General features: G+C 50.2%; 1 protein-coding gene across 4 annotated transcripts in view; it reads right to left on the bottom strand.

Moving 5' to 3' along the window:
• The window catches only part of EML3 (EMAP like 3), a 743130-nt gene that overhangs the window by 435576 nt on the left and 289859 nt on the right, over window positions 1–17695 (bottom strand). For all 4 annotated transcript variants that reach the window (XM_069645189.1, XM_069645191.1, XM_069645188.1 and 1 more), the window contains 3 exons: window positions 7037–7159; window positions 4283–4314; window positions 3874–3909 (listed from right to left, as the gene is read on the bottom strand). In XM_069645189.1, the coding sequence (XP_069501290.1) occupies window positions 3874–3909; window positions 4283–4314; window positions 7037–7159 (191 nt within the window). The remainder of the gene's footprint in view (window positions 1–3873; window positions 3910–4282; window positions 4315–7036; window positions 7160–17695) is intronic.

Here is a 17695-nt window from a genome sequence, read left to right as displayed (position 1 = left end):
CCCCCTCGGCTTCCCCTCAATGCTCCGTGTATGCCCCCACCCCCCTCCGTTGTACCGCGATGTTCCCCTTGTTCCTCCTCCCCCCTCCGCTGCCCCGTAATGCTCCCCTTGTGCCCTAGTCCCCTCCGCTCTCCCACAATGCTCCCTTTGTGCCACCACCCCCCTCCGTTCTACTGTGATGTTTCCCTTGTACCCTCTCCCCCTCCGCTGCCCCGCAATGCTCCCCTTATGCCCCCACCCACTCTGTTGTACTGTGATGTTCCCCTTGTGCCCCCTTGTCAGGCAGAAACCTGTGCCTTTCCCTTATGGACCACTGCAAAAAGTTTAAGACTACAGGTGTTGGCAGTAAACCCAATTGGTAGCAGTCTGTACCACCCAGATTTACCTGGTAGCTGTGGCTGAGCAGTCAGACTTCTCTCAAGAAGAGTTAGGCAGTATATAGAGTATACACATTAGGTACAAAAATACAGTAGCACAAGGAAACACTGACCAGAGCTTTGGTATAAAAGTATATAATTATTTATTTAAAAACACACTTGTAAAAATACACTGGCACTAATATGTCAAGCAAGTTCAAACACAGTCACTAGAAATATATACACCTCCCTGATTAATTATTCGACAGGTCTTAGGAAAAGAACACCACTTATTATCAACACAGGTGAGCGCTTAACCAAGATGGCACTCCAATAATTATTTAAAAAGGGAGAGAAAAGGCAGAAATAGTAAAGCACACAATACCAACACTTTTAAAAGAACCACAGCAAGTCAAGAAAGGCAGAGTCTACTGTAGAGCAAAAAGTTCATAGGCCAGGCCCATTCTTGGAGAGAGCAAGGCGGAATGTGCCCAAGATCACACAGTTGAAGTACACTTTAAAAGTCTTTGCAGATAGTTCAAAATGAGTTGGATCAGTTCAGAAAGGTTAATTAACAGGTCCCAGGTCACCCCAGGATAGAGAGTCAAGGAGTTACAGGACACCTTGAACAGTCTGTTGCAAGGGAGACCAGGCGGGACACAGTACCTGAAATGGTGAGAAAGCTCCAGCGGGGGCAGTTGTTCCTGGCAGCGGGTGCAAGTTAGTGCATCGTCCAGGGGAAGAGAAGATCTCGGCGTGGGGGAAAGCTGGAGGTCGTTGCACTGCCAGGGAAGAAACCAGCCGCGGAGTTTCCCGGTTACAAGGTACTACCCTTTTATTCGCGGTAGTGGTGAAGCATGGCTATCCTGCCGGCGGGGTGCTTGGCACAGGCGATTCGACCATGAGACGATCCAGAAAGGCGAAAAGAGGGCAAACTGGTTAACCCCACCAGTTCAAAGAAAGAAGTCTCTCCAGGAAGAAGATCTTCTCTGTCGTTGGGAAGTGGTGAGTCGGTTTAGCAGGGCTCCACCGGTGGTGTTGTCATTGCAGGTCGGCTCAGCTTCTCCCTCTTCAGATTCTTTAGGTCCTGTGGCGACTTCTGAAGTTCCAGTCCTCAAAGCCCTGCTTTTATGCAGAAAACCCCCATTCACCAGTCCTAGCTGTCACTCAAACATGCTAAGTGGTGAGCTGAGCGGCTCACCACTGGGCCAATCACACAAGAGTGCGACTTGAGTTGCCGAGGCAACTCAGTCCAGGGTGCCTATTCCCCTTTGGTACCGATCATGTAGTGGCGGACTGTGGCTGATGCCAGAACATGACGTTTAAAGCCCTAAAGGAAAGAGCTTCCAAATTGGCTCCCGTACGCTTGAGATCAAAGTCACGTAGTATGACATCATCGTAGCGCAACTGCGAAAGGCGTAATGGCTCTGCGATGGAAAAAGTTCCAGAGGGAAAAGAAACGGTCCAAATAACACTGTACTTTAGAAGACAGAACAAGGGACTGCTCTTACTGTTCTGCCAAGAACTTTAATAAAAACCCTCAAACCATCTCTGGAAGTTGGTGTATTCTTTAGGCCATCGGTGACATAACCTTCTTACTCTGAGCACGTCCACAATTCATGTGGCCTAGCTCACCACTTGAACTCAAAAAGTTATCACTTCAGCCATCTGGAATGCTACATTGTGCGATGCTGAGAAAGATTACTATTGCCCTACTACTGTAAGGTTGTATTGCATTTGCTTGCTCCTCCTCTTCTCCACTCTGCTTTTTATGTTACGTATTTTCCTTTTCACCACTTTCTTCCCTAATCATTTTTGCTCTCCTCCTCTTCTTTTGTTTCTTGGCACTTTGATGTAACACTGATTGCATGTGCAACTTTACAAAGGTCCACGAATAAAGAATGAAATACATTTTCTGAACAAGCTTGACACCTGTCAATCGGCTGAAGAGTAGGGAGGTGAAAAAAGAAAGGAGAGGACCAATAAACACCCCATGCTCTTGGGGCCCAAAAGAGGGGCAGGAGGAGATTATGGCAATTGAAGGTTTGTTGATGCTATTACACGTGCACACGGCCATAGGGAGTAGCAGAGGGTTGCCCTCCGCTTCAATGGCTAGTGCATTGTTGGGAATTGGTGTGGATGAAAGCAGAAAGGTTTTTGGAAAACCGATGGTCGCATGATAAGATGTGGTACACAACAAAATGGAGAATGTCTGCTTACAAAAGATGTGATAAATTACAAAGGAGTAGTGAAGGTATTAGAGCCGAACGTTGATACCAGCATTGGCTTCTGCACATGTCACCGGGTTACACAGTGATTCATGAACTCACTTCATGCAATAGAAAGGGCTTGAGCCCAGAATATCGTTGCCTTACAGTGTCGGGGCTTTTCTGCTGAGCTGATCCTATCTTCTGTGGAGACTCTATCCTAGCATCTGTCTTGCTTCAGTCCCTTGATGTCTGCTGCTCATCGGGAGGCTGGAACCTAGCCCGGACTACATTGAGGTACTGAATAATGGTCAATTTAGGGGCTTTATTGGATGGTAGTTGCTAGGCCACTGGACCTTGCACCTTTTTAAAAAATACATTTTTATTTGCCGCACACTTAACTCATAGGTATCTAGGTGCTCGTTTCATTGAATTGTGGTAGTGCAGGTTATTTATAACACGCTCGTTTTTATTTTTTTCAAGCGCGTATTCGGGATTCGAACCTGTGTTTGCTGAGCATGGGCTTGTTTTTAAGACCCTTCCGTTGCCACAGAGCTATCCTCCCTTAACAGAGAAAAACTAGAGGGATGGCCTTAAGTGGGAGAACTGAGGGCTAAATAAGGATAAGAAACACAAGAGGTCCTGCCACTGGCCAGTTTCGCATAGAATAAGTCATGTAATAAGCCCTACACACCCTTTTGGGAAGATATTGTTGCACCAGTAAAAAAGTACCTTAAAACAAAATTCATGAATGTCGACCTTCTAACCTTGGCCGAGTGCATTTTATTTCTGTTGCCATATACTGATGCATTGGTGAACTGCTTTTTTCATTATTTAGTGGCAGTTTCTTTCATACTGCTATTTTCTTTTGAGCAATTTTTAACAATTGTTGTTAAAAATTGCTTAAAAGAAAATAGCAGAAATAAAATTAGGTTAGAAGGTCGACGTTCATGAATTTTGTTGCAAAGTACTTTTTTACTGGTGCAACTATATCTACCTAAAACCCGGCTTTTGAAGGGTTTGTAGGGCTGAGTTATTCCAGGCTTTCCTATAAAGAATTGCTTCATACATGACTGATTGTGTGCGAAACTGGCCAGTGGCAGGACCGCTTGCGTTTCTTATCCTCCCGTAACAGAGCTATCCTGACCTTCTTGACCATAAGTGTCCATCTGAGTGTATATGTACCTATGTTTATGGAAGTACAGTTCAGGAGAATATTTGTGGCTTTGTCTATTTGCCAGGGTTACCCTGGAGATGAATGTGGGCCTCTACATCCTAGAACAGCTCCCACCAGCCACAGCAAAACGTACCCAGGTTATAGTTTCCTCGCCTTGATCCAGAAGAACCTGAAACAAAAGTATACAATGTGAATTAATGGGCAGATGCACACTGGCAGAACAGCATGAACAAAGGGCAGTCACACCTGGGCAAAGAGATCCACTGCAGAACCCACAGGGTGACCCTGACACAAGCGAACACCCCAAACTAAATGACGTAGGATTCAATGGAAGACATAGGCTACGTTCTCACCAGTGCAAGGCTGGGGGAACGCGCATATGAAATAGCTCTTGTACATGGAATAGGAGGTTTCTTGGGCATTGTGCACTATCCCTGTCCTCTCTCGCTCTTCGCCATTCCCAACTACCTCTAATTCCTCCCCCATGAACAAGTTGCAAAGCCCCACATCAACGTCCATTCATTGATAGGAAAAGGTCCTACCTGCGTTTAGGGCAGCCAACTCCTTCGCCCGACTGGAAGACAAAGAAGACAGTGAGAGGAAGAGTCCTGAGGACCTGGAGGCAGAATGCAAAGCTTTTCAACAGATTCAAGGGGATGGTGCACTGAGGCCGTAGGCTGCCACAGAAAACCCCAGCACCTGCGGGAGTGGTGATGTGGACACCCCTGTCAACCAGGTACCCTCAGGAGATTGCTCTCCATGTTTTTTTTTTATCTGTTTCCAATAGTTGTCCGTTTTCTCTCTAAAGTTGCTATTTAAATTAGGGTCGGATAAGTGAGAACTCCATGGCGAGAGGTCTAGGATGTGTAAATGCAGCGGATTTTGGAACCAACAGCTCAGGGGTTCCTGACGGTATGCTCTTTTATGGGTCTTTTTGAAACCTTCATATTTTGCTCTTGAAGGCCTGGCCGGATTTGTCTAGGCGGCATGGGTGGTGGGTGAGTGCGAGTGTGCAGCCGGCCTCTGTGGTCTCCGCTTCAGAGTATTCATCAGCCTATGGGCATTTGAGGTTTCTTGCCTCACTAGGGAGGCCCCTGTTGGGCAGGAAGCACACCTAGGTGAGCTGTAGTAAGCAAGCCATTTCAGTCACTCAGGGCCTACATGTAGCCAGTCATATGTTTCGTTCTCGGTCTCCTAATGTAGTGGATTATGTGTTTTGATGTGTGGTGAGGACAACAACTGCATGTGGTCAGGTGATGATGCTCCTCATTCTCTAATTCATACAACTTGCTGCTAGCATATGAATTCGGATTTACTTTTCTTGATTATCTTAAATGATCTCCTCCAATTGTAATGCCTTAATTGGGGTGAGAGTTGCACATCAAACCATTTCACCCTTCTTTCCCTGGCCTGAGCAGTGGGACTTAGTAGTGGAATACTGGCCAGCAATGGCAGTATGTTGCTCAGAGTAGCAGGGCAGCTAGGCACATATTAACCCCTCCGTTCTTGGATGACTTCTGTATTAGGTTGAACAAAACCTCTAGTCCCTCAAGGCTGAGGCCCACCTCCAGCATAACACTCCAGAATTACATTATATTCTATCTCATTTCTCTCCCCTTTCCTCTCTGGGCGATGCCACATCCACACCACCTCTTCGGCTGACATCCCATTTGCCCTTTAGGTCTGCACCATGCTGCAGCTTACATCTCCAAGCAGAAACTCTGCTGTCCCTTCTCTACCAAGGATAAAACCCTGTATCGTCATCGGGCAGACACACTGCCACGCAACCCCTTACTGCTGGGACCCTAATCCAAAATGCCTCTTGAGGTTGACACCTGAACTCTTCAGGCTGACACCCTTCTGCCCCTTATCTTTCCGAACTGCACTCTGCTTTGCCTCATGTCGCCAAACTACTGGCACGCCATGCCACCTTGTTTATCCATGCAACTGCAACCACAGGGACTTTCTTCCTTCCCTCTCGAGGCTGCTGAGCCCCAGCCCCCACGCCCCCTACACTGCTCCATCCTGACACTCATTTCTCCCTTCTAGCTTCAACGCATCTTTATACTTTTCTCGTTTTCCCCTCATCTCTCCAGACTGGTACTCTATTCCTCTCAACCTCTTCAGATTAAAACCCAACCTCCCTAACATTCCTGGCTACCCTACTCAAACGCAAAGCTTTCTGACAGCTCCAAGCTGCTCACACTCCATTCCCCTTCCTATTGCCCCTATGCAGGGGTACACTCTGTTCCCCATTAGCTGGCACCACGTTCCCCCCTTTACCTCTTCAGGTGAAAGCCATGTCCTTCCCCACACCTCCCAGCTGATGCCACCCTCTTACCTCTCCAAGCTACTGAGATGCCACCCCTCTTACCTCTCCAGGCTACTGAGATGCCATGAGATGCCACCCTCTTACCTCTCCAGGCTACTGAGATGCCACCCCTCTTACCTCTCCAAGCTACTGAGATGCCACCCCTCTTACCTCTCCAGGCTACTGAGATGCCATGAGATGCCACCCTCTTACCTCTCCAGGCTACTGAGATGCCACCCCTCTTACCTCTCCAAGCTACTGAGATGCCACCCCTCTTACCTCTTCAGGCTACTGAGATGCCACCCCTCCTACCTCTCCAGGCTACTGGGATGCCACCCTCTTACCTCTCCTGGCTACTGAGATGCCACCCTCTTACCTCTTCAGGCTACTGAGATGCCACCCCTCTTACCTCTTCAGGCTACTGAGATGCCACCCCTCTTACCTCTTCAGGTTACTGAGATGCCACCCTCTTACCTCTCCAGGCTACTGAGATGCCACCCTCTTACCTCTTAAGACTACTGGGATGCCACCCGCTTACCTCTCCAGGCTACTGAGATGCCACCCCTCTTACCTCTTCAGGCTACTGAGATGCCACCCCTCTTACCTCTTCAGGCTACTGAGATGCCACCCCTCTTACCTCTTCAGGCTACTGAGATGCCACCCTCTTACCTCTTAAGACTACTGAGATGCCACCCGCTTACCTCTCCAGGCTAATGAGATGCCACCCTCTTACCTCTCCTGGCTACTGAGATGCCACCCTCTTACCTCTTCAGGTTACTGAGATGCCACCCACTTACCTCTCCAGGCTACTGAGAAGCCACCCTCTTACCTCTTAAGACTACTGAGATGCCACCCGCTTACCTCTTCAGGCTACTGAGATGCCACCCTCTTACCTTCCCAGGCTACTGAGATGCCACCCTCTTACCTCCCCAGGCTGCTGAGATGCCACCCTCTTACCTCTTCAGGCTACTGAGGTGCCACTTACCTCTCCAGGCTGCTCGACCGGTTGAACAGGTTAGCAGAAGATGCAGCCTTTTTGGTGAGCTTCAGTCTAGCCTTGTCCGGCCCTTCTTTCGCGGGTTTATCTGAGGACATGGAGCGCCGGATTCTGAGGCCAGAGAGAGAGGGAGAGGACAAAGTAAGCAAAAGGCAGGGGTTCTGTGTCAAATCAAGCCATGCACTTTAGACATTGCAAAGTGTCTTGGCAAAAGGCCCTGAAAGGCAAAGTCCTTGTGTGAGGCACAGAGTAGGGAGAGGGGGGATGGGGAAGGCTGAGAGGAAGATGGGACACTTGGAGGCAAAGCAAGACTGGGAAATACTGAGAGAGGAGACTGAGGGGAGATGGGGGAGGGTGGGTGAGAGTGAAGATCAGGAAGATATATGGACACTGGGAGAGCTCGGGAGACTGGAAGAGAAATAGGAATGGTTGGGGTGAATGTAAGTGCTAGGGAAGAGAGGGGGTACAGGGTTGCTGGTGGGAAGTTGAGGGAGAATAGACGATTTTCAGACAAGGTAGGGTGGGAAAACATGGAAGGAAATGTGAAAGAAAAAGGGAAACAGAAGGTTGCTGGGCAAAAGGAACTGAAAGGTTAAGTTCTTGGGGGAGACACTGGCAGGAGACCGGGAGGTTAGGAAGGGCTGGGAGAGGGACATTTCTAAGAGGGGAAACTGGTGTGAAAGGAGACTGGGAGTGGGGCATGAAGGGCTTCTGGGGCGAGTGAGACTTGAAGAGAAATGCAAAGAGGGAAGAAGCAGGATCTTTAGAGAGAAGAGGGGATGATGGAGAGATGAGTCTGGGGGAGATGGGACTCTGTGGAGAGAAGGGTCGCCTGGAGGAGAAGGAAGGCTAGGGAGGGTGAGTGAGCTATATCGGGAAGCTGGTAAAAAGGAGTAGACGGGTAGATGGAAGACAGATTAAGGAATATGAGGAGGGGGAGAGGGTGCTGATAGAAGAACAGGGTGAGAGAGTGTAAGACAGGGAGAAACCAGGGAGGAAGAGGGTTACTGGGAGAGGAGGAGAGTGAGGGAGAAGGGCAATCAAAGAGAGCTGGCAGACAGAGACAGGCAATGGACTAGAACAGAGAGTGAACATTGTAAGTGGATGAGATTGGGAAATATGGAAGACAGGGGGTGCTGCAAGGTGTTTCAAAGCAATCGAGAAGGCTCTCACTTTTATGGGGAATTGAAGGTGGTGAGGGCACCTAGGCTACAGTCACAGTATTGCCCGTATTCAGAAAAAATACTTGAAGGTCACCAAACCAGTAGTGGATGCCACATTTTACTTTGACATGTTCCTTCCCAGGCATTCTCCCAGGTTCAGTTTCAGGATTGCCCTCACTTTCCGAGGCAGGCAATGGGCATGTCCTTTAATGGGGACACTCGTTTATCCCTCACTCATGTATAGGGCCTCATCAAGAGTTGGGCGGTATCCCGGTGGTTAGCGGCAAACGCAATTACCGTTACCGCCACTTGGTCCAGAGGTATTACCGCACGATCACGAGTGGCATTGTAAGTCCAGATCTGGGGCATTTCCAGTGCAATCACCATGGCGGTAATTGCCCCGAAAATGGGTGGAAAGTCATTGCATTCACCTAATCTCCGAGTTGGAGGTGAATCCTCAGACTTTTCCCCAAACTCATGATTGGGCAGTGCGGTAATGCGGTGGTAATGCTATTACTGCTGCATTTTTATCGATCCGCCCAACTCCTGATGATGCCTGATATAGTCTGACTTTTGAACTCATCACTTTGAGTCCACAAGGTGTGCATACAGTATTTGCACCTCTGATGAGGCATCAAATGAGGACTCATCAAGGTAAAGGTATAATAAATCGGGGAGGAACGAGCTAAGGTCACAGGGGCCTCCAACGAGAAGGGCAGGATAAGACTTTCATTCACACACATGCTCAGGCACAGGTGGACGGATGTCAGAATAACCAGGTTACTCACCGTAGTGAAAACCTTACTCCTAGTCCATAGTCCTCTTTCCTCCATACTTATGGGACATTCCTCCATCCTGTAGGACGGGACCGGAGCACTTTGTAAAAGCATCTGAAATTTTGCAAAAAATGTAGTCCTTCTTCTCTTTCTACACGGGGCCCGGCATGCGGCCGTAGCCCTGCCCATCTCGGCTCCACCCCACACATCGCCCATCAGTCCTTTTCTATCGCCAGGTCAGAGACCTTTAAGCAATAACAGAGCAACCTTATTAGAGGGGACGGCGGGCGGGCATATGGAGGACAGGGGACTATGGACTAGGAGTAAGGTGGTCACTACGGTGAGTAATCTGGTTATACTCCTACGTCCCGTCCCCTTTCCTCCATACTTATGGGAGATTCCCAAGCACTCCTTACAGGAATTATGGGTGGATGGAAAAAACCCTTACTGAAACAGGTTCTTCAGCACAGCCTGACCAAACTGAGCATCAGATCTGGAGCTCAGGTCTAGACAATAATGCTTACAAAAAGCCGATGGGGAGGCCCAAGCAGCCGCCTTTGCGATGGTCTCCCAGGGGACATATTTCTGAAAGGCAACTGCGGATGCCTTGCCCCTTACCAGGTGTGCATGAATACCTTAAGGAGGCTGCAGTCCTTCGACGGTGTAAGACTCCGTAACGCAGGCAGCGATCCATCTGGAGATAGTCGCCTTAGAGGCCTGCTTACCTTGTGGATTACCAAAGGTCACCAACAGCTGAGAAGAGCTCCTAAATTCAGATGTTCTGTCCAGATAGAACTTAAGAGCCCTTCTAACATCCAGGCAATGCAGAACCCTTTCCGCCTCTGAAGCGGGGTTCTGAAAAAAGGCCGGCAGGGAGATTGGCTGATTCAGATGGAAATCAGAGACCACCTTCGGCAGGAAAGCAGGATTTGTCCGTAGGACCACCTTATCCTTGTGGAAAACCAAGAAGGGATGCTCCACCGACAAAGCCTGGAGCTCACTCACACGCCTTGCTGAAGTAATGGCAACCAAAAAGGACACCTTCCACGACAGGTGCTTGAGGTCCACCGTGGCCATTGGTATGAAAGGTTTATGGCACAACGCCATCAGGACCACATTTAGATCCTACGACGGGTGCGGACTACGAATTGGAGGATAAAGGCACGTCAAGCCTGCAAAATGTCTCCTGACCATTGGATTAGACAGAGAGTAAGAGTACTGGTCCGTAGATAGGTAGGCGGATACCGCCAAAAGATAAATTGTGCATGACAGCACGTGAATTCCCGACTCTGCTAGGTGGGATACAAAGGACAGTAGCGTGTCAATCGTAGCCGCCCTTGGGTCCAGTTGTTTATTTAAACACCAATGACAGAACCTGAGCCATTTGCTTCTGTACTGGAACCTAGTCGAGGGTTTCCTGGCTGCCTGAATAATACGCATGTTATCCACAGACAGGCTAACATGTTCTAAAGACCTGAACTCAGACACCATGCCGCCAAGCTGAGCGATTGTGGGGAGGGGTGCCACAGCTATTGCTCCCCCTGGTGAAGAAGATCAGGGCTTACAGGTAACCTGATCGGTCGATACACCGACAGGTGTTGAAGTTCTGAAAACCAAAACCTGGCCGGCCACCACGGGGCTATGAGTAGAAGGGAACAGTTCACTGTGTTCTTCAGTTTGCTAATCGTCTGATGAACCATAAGCAGAGGTGGGAAAGCATAAGCCCTCATGTTGTGCCATGGAATCTTGAGAGCATCCCCCAGAGAGGAGGCTCCCAGTCTGTTTCTGGAGGCAAACAGAGGAAGTTTCTTGTTTGCCGCTGTAGCGAAGAGGTCCACTTACGGAATGCCCCGATGCAGGAAAATCCATGAGAGGATCGTCGCCTTCAATTCCCACTCGTAGCTGACCATCGTCCGCCGACTGAGGGCATCTGCCGTGACATTCAGCTGGCCCGGAATGTGTACTGCAAGTAGCCAGACACCATTACGAACCGCCCACTCCCAAATCTGGATGGACAGGTCCACGGGAGGGGGAGACTTGGTGCCCCCTTGCTTGTTGATGTAATACATCGACACCACATTGTCCATGCGGATACGGACCACTTTGTTGGCAATGAGCATTCTGAACACCTTGAGCGCTAGGAAGATCGCCAGAAGCTCCAAATGATTTATGTGGAGGAGCTTGTCCTGAGGCGACCAAAGATCCGAGACCTGAAGAAGGTCCAACGTCGCACCCCACCCTAAAAGGGAGGAGTCTGTCATGACCGTTACCATAGGCACTGGGTCTTGAAAATCCACCCCCACTGACAGGTTGCTGAGAGATGACCACCACTCCAGGTCCGCTCTCATGGAATCCGGAATCATTATCAACTTGGGAGTCCGGATCCACAGCCTGACGCCAAGAACTCTGAAGAGCCATCTGAGTCCGCCTCATCTTGAGACGAGCAAGAGGAAGAGCCAATACGCACGAGGCCATAAGGCCCAGAAGCCTCTGGAACCACCAGGCTGACATGCTCTCTGGCTGCGCAAACATCTGACACGTGGCTAACAGATCTGCCATTCTATCCCGGTCAGGTACACTCTGCAGTCGATCATGTTCCAGCGAAAACCCAGGAAAATCAAATCCTGCGAGACCGCCATGAAAGATTTCCGCCAGTTCACCGACAGCCCAAGATGGAACAGGAGCTGAAGGAGAAACTGAAGATTGCACCCGGCTTTCAATGGGCAAGGGCTGCGTAACAGCCAGTCATCCAAATATGGATACACATGGATACCCTGCAGACGAAGATAGGCCACAATCACCGACATCATCTTCGTGAAGACACGCAGCGCCGAGCTGAGGCCAAAAGGAAGCACTCGAAACTGGAAGTTCTCCTCTCCCACAGAGAAACGGAGATATCTCCTGTGTGGACTCCAGATCAGAATATGCATGTACGCATCCTGAAGGTCCACCACGCTGAGCCAATCACCCATCTACAAGGAGGACCGTATCTGGCTGGGCTTGATCATCTTGAACTTCTCTTGGGGTAGGAAGAGATTGAACTGGGAAAGGTCTAGGATGGTGCGCAGGCCAGCCTGGTTGGGTTTGGGCACTGTAAACAGCCGGGAGTAGAAGCCCCCCCCTCGTTCCCCAAGGGGAACGGGTTCCACAGCTCTGAGGTCCAGCAGTTAATGAACCTCAGCTTTTAGGGAGGACGATCCCGACTGCTGGAAAGGAGGGTTGAAGGGTGGGGTAGCGATTAAGGGTAAGCAGAAGCCCGCCTGAGCGACTGACAAGACCTACCTGTCCTCTGTGATGGTATGCCACGCCTCCCAATGAGACGCTATGTGTCCTCCCACCGGGGTCTCGTGCGAGCGCGGAGAACCCTCATTTGGCAGGCTTTTCAGTGGTGTTACCACCTGAACCTGAGGAGGAGGCTGAGGAGCGGGAGAAAAACCGAGTCCGTTGCTGCCTCTGGTGGTTATTACCCAAAGGGGTATCCACTCTGTGGGATTTCCGATCTAGAAACCCTCTGAAACCAGAGGGAGGCAGGCTTTGCGGCAATGGTCTGTGGGTTCCAAAAGGAGTTTTAACCAGGACGGACAAGGACTTAGCTGTCTGGGTGCTGTCCTTTGTTTTAGTCAGCTCCACATCCGTTGTGGAATGGAAAAGCTCCTTCCCGTCAATCGGCAGGTCCAACACCTTGTCCTGCACCTCCTTTGAGAATTTGGTGGCATGCAACCAGGCCTGTCGAGAGGTATCAACTCCCAGCATCAGGCCCCGAGCCGAAGTGTCGATGTGATGAGCCGCGGCCTCCAGTAGATCCTGGGCCAAGACCCTGGCATCAGACAATCCCGCCTTAAAGTCTTCCAGCTTCTCGACCGGAATGAACTCCTCGAACTCTGACAGACCTTTCCACATCTTCATATTCGCCCCCGCTAACACCAGTTCTGCATTGGCCTGCCGGAGCTGCAGGGCCGACTTAGCAAAAATCTTCCTCCCAAGGGAGTCGAGGAGCTTGTCCTCTTTCCCCAGGACCTGAGTAGCCGCCGTAGAAGAGGATGCTGCAGGCCTGGACTATAAGGTAGCCGCAGCCACCAACGTGGAGGAGGGGGGCGGACAAGATGATAGGACCACCTCTTCCGAAGAATGTAGCCTGTATTGCGCGTCAATTTTCTTATTGACGAAAAGTCCAGAGTGTGGCTTTTCCCAGACCTTACGGACCTCGGCCAAAACGTCCTTCTGCATGAACAGGCCAGTACGCTCCGAAGGAGACAGGGTGAACGCCCCCGAAAGCACACCCTCCTGCGGAGGGGGTGCCTCGGGCACTGGAACATCCAATAGGTACATCATGTCCAGTACCCGGTCATGAAAAGCTCTAATAGAGCGGGGTTGGTTTTCGCTGTCCTGATCGCCCTGCGCATCATCCGACCGGTCAGGATCCTGCTGAACCGTTTCAGGCTCAGCCTTTCCCACGGGGGACAATGGAGGCAAGGGCAGAAGGGTCGGGGGAGGCACCGCAGGCAAGGGCGGCACCGACAGAACCACCGGGGGAGCGGGTGGAGCTGGAGGTGCAGGCGGGCATATCTCCCTAAAAAGACCCTTGAAATACTCTCTCATGGGGTCGGTACGCATGAGCGTCTCAAATTTGCCAAAAAAGGTGTCCTCCGGAGACGATTTTGGAACTGCCGGAGGAAGCCTCTCATGAGGAGGATAATTCCAGGGATGCAGAGGGGAGGGTTGCCACACAGGCCCATCCCTCGAAGTGTCCACAACAATCAAGGGTGCCAAACCAATAGGCAACGAGGCATTGTGCGGAAGGGGCATCTGAGCGTTCCAATCGTAAACTGGACAAAACGGATGCGCACAAGGAATTTTATGTTCACCCGCGGAACCAACTCCTACACCTGAGGCCGATGGCGTAGTTGTAGGGGAAGCGCCCAAAATGGCCGCCGTGGTCATGGCGGGAATGACCGCCATTTTGCCATCACCTGAGGGGAACTGCAGCATGTGTGGAAGTGAGGCAGGGGTCCCCATCGGTGGGTCAGGGGTCTTAATTTTAGCATTAACATAAGGAACCTCGGCCGAGCCGGTACTATGAGGCCTGGAATGTTTCTGCGACATACCAATAGCCAAACTAGCCTTCACAGGAAGGACCTCGGCACTGCCGTTAAAGGAGGAACTTCCACTCCTTGCCCCCTCAACAGTTCTGGCGTCGCCACAAGAGCGGGAACGGTGAGAACAACTTTCACCGATAAGGCCTTGCCAGGCCTCTCCGAAATGTTAGTTTCTTTAGCCTCTGTACAAGGGACCTCAGACCCAGGTCCGGTAACAGCCTTACTAGCGCGGGCCTCGAACATCCGTTCGGTAACACCAAGCCCAACCAAGGCCTTGGGGCGCAACCCAGTACTTTTGAGGGACGAGGCCTCAGAGAGAGCTCCGGTACCCCATGACTCAGTAGAACTGGGTCTACAAGCAGCCCCCACAGGAGGGGCCTCGGAGCGTACTCCGGTATCCACAGGCCGCTTACGGAGACCTTCGGAGAAAACTCTGGTACAATCAGTAGGCCCAGAAGGCACCTCAGGGCATTCCCCGGTGATAGAGCAGTCGACGCTCCTCCCGGCCCGGGAAGAGCCCGGAAAGAACTTACCAAGCATTTCTTCTTTTCGTCGATGAAAGATTGAGAATGCGAAGGAGGAGAACGTCGAAACACCTCCTCCCACCTCTCCAACTGACCTTGAAGTGCCCGGACCGAAAGGGAATCGCAAAAAAACAGGAGTCCCAACGGTGGTCTGGACCCAAACACTGTAAACAAAGAGGATGGAGATCCGCCCTCGCGAAGCGTCAGTGACACGATGAACAATCTGGAAAGTCTACTTTGAACGACATAGACAGACTAGTACACGATTGCTAGCGAGAGCCAGAGAGGAGGAAAAAAGGGAAGAAAATCTTCCGCGGATGCAACTGCGTCCACTCCTGAACGAGCAGAGAAAAGGACTGATGGGCGATGCGCGGGGCGGAACTGAGTTGGGCGGGGCTATGGCCTTGTGCCAGGCCCCTCGTAGAAAGAGAAGAAGGACTAAGATGTTTGCAAATTTTTGGATGCTTTTACAAAGTGCTCCGGTCCCGTCCCACAGGACGGAGGAATGTCCCATAAGTATGGAGGAAAGGGGGCGGGATGTAGGAGTATCTGACTTTAATGAAGGGAGAAGTGACACAGACTGAGACGCGGCTACATGAAAGGACCAAAGCAGTCCAAGGACAGAACCTGGGTGCCTTTTTTGATCCAGGCAACTGATCCAGGTGGAATGATCAAATGTGTCAAACGTTGCCTAGAGATTATGAAATATCACTGTTGGTTGCCAGGGGCTGGTCATGCGGTATGGACACCAGGTCAGAGTCTCTTCACCTGCTGAGACAGAAACTGCTTGCTCAGAAACTGAGAAGCTTCAAATAAATTGAATATTTTGATGTAAACCACTTTTACTAAAAGCAGAACCTTAAGATAAACAGTGAAAGGGTGATGGTTTCTGTGAAGCCAATGTCATGTGTGCAGCCTTGCACACCAAACCCTCATTATATAGACTAATCAAGGAATTGAGTTTGGGTGGGAGCAGTGTTGGCACCTGTTCATTCAGGATGTGAGCACGTTGAGAGTGTGGATGATATAAGCAATGATTTTCCCATAGAGCCAATGGTGCCAAAGAGGACTGGTCATTGTTTGCTGCAGGAGGTGCCTGCCATACAACACAGAAACAACCACTACAGAGCTATTGATTCAACTTTGTGCTGATTTCCTATGATAGGCTAATTCAAATAGCAAACAATCAGAGCAACCAATGTGGCCCATTACTAGTTTAGCGGTGCAGGAAAAGGTGGAGGTAATTACATTTATCTCCATTTTTCCTGCACTGCCAAACTACAAGTTTGCTGGTATAACGGGCCATGGTATTACCGGATGGTTACACCAGCGATTTTTGGAGGTAAAGTGACGGAGTTACCGCCAGCTTGAAACTAGAGGTAACTCCTCCACTTTAGCATCGAAAATCGCAGGTATTACCACCTGGTCATACCAGCAAAAATCCCCAATGGAGTCCTATAGACTCCATTAAATGGGGATTTACACTGACAAACCGCCACTTGCAATCAGGTGGTATAACCGCCAGCAGTAATACTACCAGTGGTAATCCCGCCTGAACAAGTGGCGGTAATACCAGCAAACTCGTAATGAGCCCCAATGTCTTTTTGAAAATATGTTAACTGTTGTCTTGCAAAAATGGTGAGGGGTATCTATGGCTGTAGGGCTGTATACAACCCAGCTGTTTAAACTCCAACAATGAGACATTGGATGCCAGACAGAGAAGAGGAGAACAGTCTGATCCCTGGCACTAAAATGGCACCAGCTCCTAATCCCTTACTTCACCTCTCCACAAGGTAATTAAAAGTTAAATTGTAAACCCTTTCCCGGGAAAGATGTTTTCATGATTCGTCCCATGTGTGTAAATATACTCGGCCTCATTACAACCCTGGCGGTGACGGTATGAACGGTGCCGGTAAGGCACCGGCATCGTCAATACCGTCCCGCCACATTCCGAGTTCTGCTCGCGGGTTCCTGCCATGCTCGTAATGAGGCCCACTGAGTGTCTGTTAGTACATAATGAATAAATAGTTGTATCAATCCTACAGACTGTGCTACTGTGTTCTGTCGGTTGTACGTGATTTTTCTGCTTTTTGAAGTTTGCACATAAAAAAGACAGATTTACTTTTCTCGATTTTGTGTGGCCCTCAAAAATCAGAAAAAGCACATACCTGGGGGTTGCACAACCCCAACTTCCCAGGCAAGCCGTTCCCCTACCCGCCCATACCCATTGCCGCTCCCACGGTAACAGGTTTTCTTATAATTAAGGGGGGTTTCACCCCCCAGACTCCCTTTCCTCCTTGCTCCTCAGCCTCTCTACTGTCTCCTTTCAACCCAAGCCTTACCACTCATCCCTCACCACATACACACATTACCACTCATTCCCACCAGACAAAGGAAGATGCACACTGGACAAGACACCAGACCAGCCAGCATGCAGTGCGACCATTAGCCGTGCTGTTTCTCCAGGAGAGGTCTGACTGCAGTAAGGCACAATCCTGTGCCATGGGATGGGAGCATCGGCTCCTCTGAAAATGGCTGCCGGCCTTACTGCAATCCTCAACGTGCTCAGACCAGTCCTTGTCCTGCCTACACTACAAGCGGATTGGGCACCTGCCTTCTTCAAGCCTATTGAGGAGAACCGGCAGGCGAAGCCGGCCACTGTCGAAGGCCGCCGTCAAAGGCACTCAACCCCTGTCTGGGCCTGTCTAGGGTGCAAGAGGCACCTGCACTGACTAAGGTACACAACGTATTGTATCCACTTTTAATTTAAATTCCACAGTTTGATTCTTTCTACTCGTACCCCCCCCATTCCGCAAATGTGTCACTCTGGAGGATGCTGCCATGAGCCCGGATATGACTAACTGCCCGATGGGATGTTGCACGCCTGATCTCATACCTGGATTCTCTTGAAGTGGGTCTTCGTCCTCGCACATTTTGTGTGCCATAATAGTGCTTATGTATAACATGTCTGGGTACTGCACCCATAGAACTTGCCATACGGCTGCTCAGCAGTAATTGAATGGTGCGGCATCATGCAATGTGTTCTGTGCTGTCACTTTGGTATACCTTGCCCTTTTTCCAAATGTCA

The sequence above is a fragment of the Ambystoma mexicanum genome, chromosome 2p, assembly GCF_040938575.1.
Source record: "Ambystoma mexicanum isolate Mex_15411 chromosome 2p, UKY_AmexF1_1, whole genome shotgun sequence".
Lineage (NCBI taxonomy): Eukaryota > Metazoa > Chordata > Amphibia > Caudata > Ambystomatidae > Ambystoma > Ambystoma mexicanum.
The sequence above is the reverse complement of the archived record's forward strand: the minus strand, read 5'-3'. Positions and strand labels throughout refer to the sequence as shown.